Source organism: Phyllopteryx taeniolatus, chromosome 8 (genome assembly GCF_024500385.1).
Source record: "Phyllopteryx taeniolatus isolate TA_2022b chromosome 8, UOR_Ptae_1.2, whole genome shotgun sequence".
Classification (NCBI taxonomy): Eukaryota; Metazoa; Chordata; class Actinopteri; order Syngnathiformes; family Syngnathidae; genus Phyllopteryx; species Phyllopteryx taeniolatus.
Window position 1 is genome coordinate 23,014,723 of NC_084509.1, and position 9,050 is coordinate 23,023,772.

General features: G+C 44.7%; 1 protein-coding gene across 4 annotated transcripts in view; it reads left to right on the plus strand.

Annotated features, from left to right (window-relative positions):
• The first annotated feature begins 914 nt into the window (after nt 1-914).
• The window catches only part of tp53i13 (tumor protein p53 inducible protein 13), a 400,199-nt gene continuing 392,063 nt past the window's right edge, over nt 915-9,050 (plus strand). For 2 of the 4 annotated variants that reach the window (XR_009789654.1, XR_009789655.1), the window contains exons 1-9: nt 916-1,256; nt 1,358-1,435; nt 3,084-3,119; nt 3,736-3,794; nt 4,053-4,131; nt 4,483-4,611; nt 4,781-4,954; nt 5,060-5,804; nt 7,297-7,461. Coding sequence is in view for 2 of the 4 variants with exons in the window: in XM_061781410.1 (XP_061637394.1) it covers nt 1,158-1,256; nt 1,358-1,435; nt 3,084-3,119; nt 3,736-3,794; nt 4,053-4,131; nt 4,483-4,611; nt 4,781-4,954; nt 5,060-5,804; nt 7,297-7,403 (1,506 nt within the window). In the remaining 2 variants the exon portion in view is untranslated. Of the gene's footprint in view, nt 1,257-1,357; nt 1,436-3,083; nt 3,120-3,735; nt 3,795-4,052; nt 4,132-4,482; nt 4,612-4,780; nt 4,955-5,059; nt 5,805-7,296; nt 8,992-9,050 lie in introns of those variants that run through there. The other 2 variants (XM_061781411.1, XM_061781410.1) reach the window with 2 other exon arrangements.

Consider the following 9,050-nt stretch of genomic DNA (forward strand, 5'->3'; position numbering starts at 1 on the left):
CGTTTTACACATACAATAGCATGTATGTGCCTTTATTTTGAAAACTGTTAAAACGTTTACCTGTGCCAACAGGTAATGCTTGCTGCATTACCTGTTGGGGCAAGCAGTCCGAAACAGGAAATGATGCTTGTTAAATCGACAAAACAATACAATTTGTGATATTAACTTACAACTCTTGAGTTGTGCATTAGTGTTGTCTCAAATGTCAGTGTGTCAACTTCAAGCACAAACTGACGTTATGAGTCATCGTAGTGGATGTTTCGAGTCTTGCAACAATGGTGGTAGCCCACAATTCACTTCTTCTTTTGGGGCGTCGTCAAAGATGTAACATATTCAAGAAAACCACGCACTGTTGATGACGTATGACTATAAGCGAAGCACGCCAAGAAAATGACACACGGACACACAAAAAAAGGCCTCTGCAAGTGTGCTAGAATATAGAAAATATACTGTTATAGGAATGTGTAACCGCTAAAGCCCGGCATATTGAGCACCTAATTTATTGACATAGTGTGGATGTGGATAATTATGATATTCTGATTGTGATTTAATAAAGCTGTTGGGGTTTTTTCATATTACAACTTTATACAGGAGTGTACTTGCTTGTGCACCCCTTGTATACGGTACAATATCAAGATTGTGTCCTTCCGGCTTCCGTACTCGAGCGGGCAACTCGACGAATGTAGTCAAGTGAAACAACTGAGGTTCCGGAATTGTAAATAGATTTTCAGAATAAAGAAGAATAGATGTTAATTACAAAACAGGGGTTTGATTGAATTCTTTATATACACGTGTACAACATAGTATTGAGATTTAATTAGAAAAAAATAGAGGAAATGTATCGTACTGATTAAAAAAAAAAAATTGACGAAATGAGTATTTTATTTTGGAAGTATAAAAATACTTTCCTTGTTAACGTTGTTTGTCAGCGCTCATTGTAGACATCAGTTTTAAATACAGACTTCCCTTCGTTTGTGTCACAAAGTCGAAAATGTCGCCGGCCGTCTGAAACGGAGAAACCCGACTCAGCATTATTTATTGCAGCCGCAGCTGTGTTGTGGCAACATGTGTTTTTGAGTGTCATTTGTCTTCTCGTATCTGCAGCAGCCGGTGACTCCATGGGGCTGAAGTTTGTCCCACCTGAATGAGTGGCTAGCATGCCGAGCCACACCGTTGCCGTGCTGGCCGCACTGTGGCTCAGTTTCTGTCGGTACACCGTCTCGGAGTATCTGAGGCCACACTGTGACAATGGAAAGGTGAGCTGTTGTTGTTGTTGTTTTTCCAACAGTGATGCTTATTGTTCTGAGTGACTACGACATATCGTTCTAATTAACTGGTTACTTTGTGTGTTGTATAGTTTCATGTGGAAAAGGACCTACCCACAGATGCTGTCCACTGGGGCTGTCCTGTTCCTGCTAGGTTAGACTCCACTCAGGTAACCATGGCTACGGGAGCTCTCATCATCATCATCACCATCCACACTCACTGGTTACATCTTGTCACGCGCTCAGATCGACACCGCTCGCTGATGCAATCCGGTCACTTTATCACTCCGAACTGACGCCCAAAGCACGCCACACGCAGACTCCCTGACTTCAGCCAACATTCAAGCTTAAACTTTGATTACGTTCACAACCGCCAATCACCACACCCACCCCTAAAGGCCCAAACTCAAGAGTTCACATATTACGATATTGTATACCGGCATCATCGGATGTGATTCGATTTAAGATCTGTAACTTTGAATGCTTGATAGGTAAGCATAGATAGATCATTTTACACTTGAGACTGTGTGAGTCCCGGGATGCACATGTCATGGAAACAATGAGTCCCAACCCGGGAACAATGAGTCCCTGCAACTTATCGTCACGGAATACAGATGCAGTAATCCTCCGCTATATCACGGTTCTTGCTTGGCGGTCCTGTTATATTACAGTTGTTACTCAATTTTTTATGTTGGTACAATATTTGTGTGTTATCCATTGTTCTTGCGCTCTCTCAGTATATTATTATATGTTCACGCCTGTCATGATAGCAGTTTTTTTTAGGGCGATATGTTTTCCCTAGGCGGCACGGTGGACGACTGGTTAGAGCGTCAGCCTCACAGTTCTGAGGACCCGGGTTCAATCCCCGGCCCCGCCTGGGTGGAGTTTGCATGTTCTCCCCGTGCCCGCGTGAGTTTTCTCCGGGCACTCCGGTTTCCTCCCACATCCCAAAAACATGCATGAATTGGAGACTCTAAATTGCCCGTAGGCATGAGTGCGAATGGTTGTTTGTTCCTATGTGCCCTGCGATTGGCTGGCAACCAGTTCAGGGTGTACCCCGCCTCCTCCGATGACAGCTGGGATAGGCTCCAGCACGCCCGCGACCCTAGTGAGGAGAAGCGACTCAGAAAATGGATGGATGGATGGATGGATGTTTTCCCTATTAAACTATCACGACAAACGATTGTATCATTGATGGTTTTTATGCCACGAAAGAGCATAATAATGCAAGTACATCTTTTTTAAGAACAATTCACTTTTAAGTCTAACACTAAGAATAATGAACATTGATCAACAATGAACAATCAACAAAATATCTTTAAAAAAAATTAAACGCGCACAGCCAATCAGGCGCAGGGTCCCCGCCTTTCACTATCTGATTGGTTTAGAGACCGCAATGGGTTTCACGTGAGTGCTTTCACTGGCGTTACCTTTTCGAATCGCTTGACTGTCGTGTGTCCAGCAAGCACCAGAATCAGAATGCGAAAACAACACACAGTGTCAATGCAAATGTGAATTGCAAAACCGAAAAAGCGCGGTCTATAAGGGCCTACTGTCCTGCGTGTGCAGAGCACACCGTACCGTGACTTCCCTAGTAATTAGCAGTCGCGTAAAAATGCATTGCCTGGTAACCATGGCAACTGTGCCTCTTTGCCACAGTCAGTTGAGATAGGCTCCATCTGACACAATGTAAAAAAATGGATGGATGATTGTGCATGTATTCTGAATGTAGCTAACAGTGTATCCATCTGACTCCTTTAGTCTGTTCATGGTGCTGTCTCAACTGTTTAGCAATTGTTCATTCTTTGCTCTTCACAGAGGCTCCCCAGTGTTGACACAGTGTATGATCCCGAGGTGAGCAAACACGAAAACAAGCAAAGTGTCTCACCAACATGCTGCCGTCATTAAGTAGAGTGATTGCAGCACCAAAAGCTCAGGGTGCGGTCAATATTCCATGAACTTTGGTGCTGCAATGTGACACGGCTTCTTCCGAAAGTCAAGAATAGTACAGTTTAAATCCATGCATCATGAATCCAAAGCCTTAATTTTGCCCCTCAAAAGTGACTTAATCTGTAGTTTTTGCCTGTGCTCCAAAAAAACCCATCACGGTTATCTAATTAATGTCCCAGACCGAGACTGCCCACGTGATAATAGTGTGGGTGAGGGCTCACTGGCTGTATTGAATAACAAATGTACTTCGCCTTCCTGTTATGTTGCGGGTCAAATGGCCCCCTTTAAAATCCAATTTAAATAAAAAAGTGTAGTTGTAGTTTCATTTAGAAATTCCTTTGCAATTAGTTAGTAATGGAGTTGATAATGAGAACATTTTCAGGCTATTTTTTTTTTTTGATTTCTGGCAATTTTGGATAGTTAAACATTCCCCTGTCAAACTGACCTAGGAACATGTTACTTTTTTCCTGAGAAGTGAACTCAACAGGACGGTGATATGTGTCCGCTTTTCTTTTAACAGCCCGCCAGGCAGGTCTGCATGAATGAGCCCATCTCCTACCGTCACAGCATCCCCAACAGGTACAACTGTGTTGAGAAACATTGTGTCATTATGTACCACTTGTTTTAACGCATTTACATCAGAGTTAACTGTTTGACAGATTTAAAGTACTGCATTACTGATGTTACGATGTATTACCCTTCGTTTAAAAAAAAAAAATTAATATTGATGGCACGAAACTGGAACTAAAGCATTTCTCAGCATTCGTGCAGAATGTATGATTAAAGTGAAGTCGTTTGTCCCATTGTTTGACTGTGTATGTACTGTGTGTGTTGCAGCGGTGCGTTCAGGCCAGTCAGGGCGCAGAGCGGCGAGTACTTGTACTGTCCTCCTCAACGGTGGCTTTATAACCTGCATGTGAGTCCCAACCTCGAGCGGCTTCTCGGAGAGACTTTGCGCCGCACAACGTTGCCCGTGTTCCGGGCAGAAAAAGTGTGTTCGTTGTATACGTGAAAAGTAGGACACTGTTGTTGGGTTGCAGCAGTTTTATTCTGTGATGTGCAAACAAGTGACCTCAAGCATCTTGACTAACATACAACGAGCACATCGACCGCCTCACGCTATCATTCAAAACAAATAGTTCTTGCTCTGACAGATTACATTTGTTGTTTTTGTTTGTTTGTTTGTCTGTTTTTTGACACTCTTATCATGTTAATATCGAGTGTTGTATTTTGTCTCATCTATTTGTGTTTGTTGTGTGTTTACCAGCACGGAGCTGCGATATTGCTCTACCATCCCTGCGCAGCCTTCAGCGAGCGTCCTCTTGTGTCTATCCTGGCCCGCTCATGTCTATGCGACTACATCGTCACTCCTCACCCGCACCTCAACAAATCCATGGTTACGGAACACCTCACTGACTGACACCACAGTCACCACACAGCTATTATTATTAGCAATTTTTTTTGGGGTGGGGGGGGGAACCATTCCTTGGTGTTATCTGCTGAAATCCTGACATTCGCTATTTTTATTTGTTGGTGTGAATATTTGCAACCATGTCTGCGTTCAGCCAGTAGCTTTGGTGTCTTGGGGCAGAACGTTGGAGCTTTCCACTGCGGCCTCTTCCGACGTTTGTGATTGGCTACAGAGCAAGACGACCTCCAGCAATCACATCAGTGGAAAGTACAACTTCCTGTTGACCCGGGCAGCAGAGCGTCGGGCGGGACGCTGCGCAGAACAGAAGGTTTGACCTTAGTACTTTTTTTTTTTTTTTTTTTTTTTTTTTTTTATAAAAGGATGATGTTAGTGTTAATAATGTATTTTTATTTTGATTTATCCAAATCCACAGGTGTCAGTGAGGCAATGCTGCGAGGAGATCATCTCGTCGTGGCCGAAAGGGGCGATAGAGACGCAGAAAGGTACCCCCCTGAAGAACAGAAATGGCCAAGAACTGCCAGGGAAATCGAAGCACAGGCAGGAAAGGGCCGCTGTTCCGCCGAAACAGGATGACGTGAAACCAAACGGAACATTTCAGGAGTCCAGTGTTTTGAAGAACCCAAAAATGAAAACCATTCCAGGGTCTAATATATCAGGGCCTGCACAGAGGATGCTACTCCCTCAGGTTCCTGAGACTGATACACTTAAAGATAAAAGTGCAACCGCGGAGCAGTCTTCTAAGCACAGCTCCACTGCACTTGGACAAACGCTGGAAAATGAAGTCGTAGATGTGAGAGAAAGGGAGTTGGCGCAAGATGGTGACTTTCACTCATTAAAAGAGCGAGATGAGTCGCCGCCCGCAAAACACTCCCGCCCAGAGCCGGTAAGTGACGCGGCCAGCACAGATGACTGTGACAGCTGCACGCCTTCACGACGGCGCGACTGTGTCAAGGACCCCGAGGGCCGAGCCACGCCCGTGATCGCCGGCCCGCCGAGGACCGCCAGGTCCAACGAGGCGTGGTGGGCCGCGGCGGCGCTGGGCTTCCTGCTGGTTCTCCTCACGCTGTCTGTGCTGCACACGCGCCTGTACCGCCACTGGAGGACCATGCCCAGTCTGTACTGGCACGACCCGCAGCAAGACTACGACAGCGTGGCAGGTTGGTAGCTCGGTACGCACAGAAGGCCTCGGGTTTTTCATTTTCAGAAGTTTATTTGACGGCACGGTGGCCGACTGGTTAGCACATCTACGTCACAGTTCTGAGGACCGGGGTTCAAATCCCGGTCCCGCCTGTGTGGGGTTTGCATGTTCTCCCCGTGCCTGCGTGGGTTTTCTCCGGGCACTCCGGTTTCCTCCCGCATCCCAAAAACATGCATGGTAGGTTGATTGGAGACTCTAAATTGCCCGTAGGTGTGAATGTGTGCGTGAATGGTTGTTTGTTTATATGTGCCCTGCGATTGGCTGGCGACCGGTTCAGGGTGTGCCCCGCCTCTCACCCGAAGATAGCTGGGATAGGCTCCAGCACGCCCGCAATCCTGGTGAGGATAAAGCGGTACAGAAAATGGATGGATGGATGGATAGTTTATTTGAACAACTGATATTGTACTGGGCGGACTGGTTCGAGCGTCAGCCTCACAGTTCTGAAGACCCGGGTTCAATCCCCGGCCCCGCCTGTGTGGAGTTTGCATGTTCTCCCCGTGCCTGCGTGGGTTTTCTCCGGGCACTCCGGTTTCCTCCCACATCCCAAAAACATGCATTAATTGGAGACTCTAAAATTGCCCGTAGGTGTGACTGTGAGTGCGAATGGTTGTTTGTTTGTATGTGCCCTGCGATTGTCTGGCAACCAGTTCAGGGTGTACCCCGCCTCCTGCCCGATGACAGCTGGGATAGGCTCCAGCACGCCCGCAACCCTAGTGAGGAGAAGCGGCTCAGAAAATGGATGGATGGATGGATATTGTATTGTATATGTAACTGGTATTGATATTCACGTATACAGTGAACATCGTATTTCTTCTAATTTTCCCTATGGAAAGCTGTTTGAGCATTCATTCGATATCCAGTTTAAGAGCCGTACTCGTTTGCTCTTTTAAGACAGTTCAGCGCACTAGTAGAATGTCTAGCGTGCACTAGTACCATGTGACTGTCTTACTAGTAATATTTTCTACGACTGCAGCGGTTCTCAAACATTTTAACCCAAGTACCACATAAAAGATGCTGAAATTGTCAAGTAACACATTAATGACTAACATTAAAATACAGTAGTGTAGTAGGCCCAGGTGTTCATCAAAATCAAGGCAAAGTTTTTTTTCCCCTCAAAAAGTGTATTTAATATTTTGTCAGGCCTTGACAATAATTTGTGTCTCTCTTCAATTTCCTGGCATAGGCTGATATTTTCATTCATTCTAATATGTTTGACTGTAATTCATCTGTTAAATGGATTTTATTTTATTTGTACTTAGTTCAGTGATTCTTTCGCATACTGCTCAAGGAAGCCTGTGCACAACACTTTGAGAATAACTGCACTACTGTCTTCCACTACTGTATGACATTTCTACACACTGGTAGAACAACATTGGCATACTAGTGAGGCAAAACTCCACACTAGTTGACATCTGCATGCTACCAGTACTCATCGTGATTTTGTCTTCTAGACGTTATCCACAGAAGGCTGCAAATTGCAAAGAGGCGGCGGAAGAGAGGCCGAAGACAAGAGTGTGCCCTCCTGCCCAGCTCCTCGAGTTCGGATGATTACATGTAGACAAATGAAGGAATCACCTTGTACATTTGAACCTTTTTAGAAGTGTCATATTGAACATGTAACTGCGGTGTGCACAGGCAGATCGGGGCACAGCCTCATTACCAAAAGGGACAGCTTGTAAATTCCACAGTAAAGAAAAACTAGTTGGAATATCTTTTTTTTTTTTTTTTTTTAAACAGCCCAACCACAGCAGTCTGAAATTTTCAAGGTTTTTATATTGCATTGGCTTTGAATACATTTGTGCAGCAATTATGTAAGTATTATTTCTTTTACAGAAATTTTTGCTGAGTCATACTGTTTTTGTATTTTTACTTATGAAAGTCTAGTTTGCGAGTGGCGGCACGGTAGACTACTGGTTAGAGCGTCAGCCTCACAGTTCTGAGGACCCGGGTTCAATCCCCGGCCCCGCCTGTGTGGAGTTTGCATGTTCTCCCCGTGCCTGCGTGGGTTTTCTCCGGGCACTCCGGTTTCCTCCCACATCCCAAAAACATGCATTAATTGGAGACTCTAAACTTCCCGTAGGTGTGACTGTGAGTGCGAATGGTTGTTTGTTTGTATGTGCCCTGCGATTGGCTGGCAACCAGTTCAGGGTGTACCCTGGCTCCTGCCCGATGACAGCTGGGATAGGCTCCAGCACGCCCGCTACCCTAGTGAGGAGAAGCGGCTCAGAAGATGGATGGATAGTTTGCGAGTTTTATTTCATTCCTTGTGACCGGCAGAGGGCATTGCCGAAAGCACTGATTATTATTCCCTTAGCGTGTGCAAAGTTTGAGAATGCAATCCAAAAGTATGAGATTTTATGTTGAAGTTACTGCTGGCGTTCATTTGTCTGCACAGCTTTTTATTTGTCATGGGAGCTATAACGAGGGCTCTGCACTCTCCAAGCAGTGTTTGACTCACTGGATCGCGGATGCCCTTTTTAATTAGCTGCTGTGCGGGGGTGTCACACTACCGGGATTGTTGGGACATCTTGTGCTGCCCTGGAAGATATACTGCATGTGCAGCTGCCTGGCACATTTTCCAGATTCTACAATGTCAATGTTACCAGTTCCCCATTTACAGAGCCTGTTTTTGTGTCTTCAGAAACTTCTCAGTAAGGTTCGTATCTGGGATTCCTCATGATAAGCCATTCAGTGGTTTCAGCACTGCCTTCTGGCGGTCATTTGGGATTCATAGAACCGGTTATATTTTTAACTTTCGTTTTAAGCAATACTGCTCGTGTGCATTAAGTACAGACAATGGGTAATAATTACGCATATAACTTGACTGAACAGAAGTATAAATTCCGAAAAAATGTCCTGGAACTTCCTGAAATGTGAAGTAACATGGGAAGTATGCATTCAAAAAGAAAAGCTCACCCAGCTACAATTATTGTATGCATTTCCCCATTGAGGATTTGTGAATGTTAAATCTGAGATATATCTACCCAGATACATTTTTTGAAACCACTAAATGTTTTTGGCTTGAAATATATAATGTGAATTTTTTTTATTACTGACCATATTAGTAATTTGTATAATTAGGCGAAATAAGCACTGCAACATATTGACTGGTTATTTGCAGTAAAAATAAATGCTGACAAAGTTGATCATGTGCCCGTTTCCTGTTTTATGGTATTTGTAAATAGTAATGGGTTGTATTTCTAGG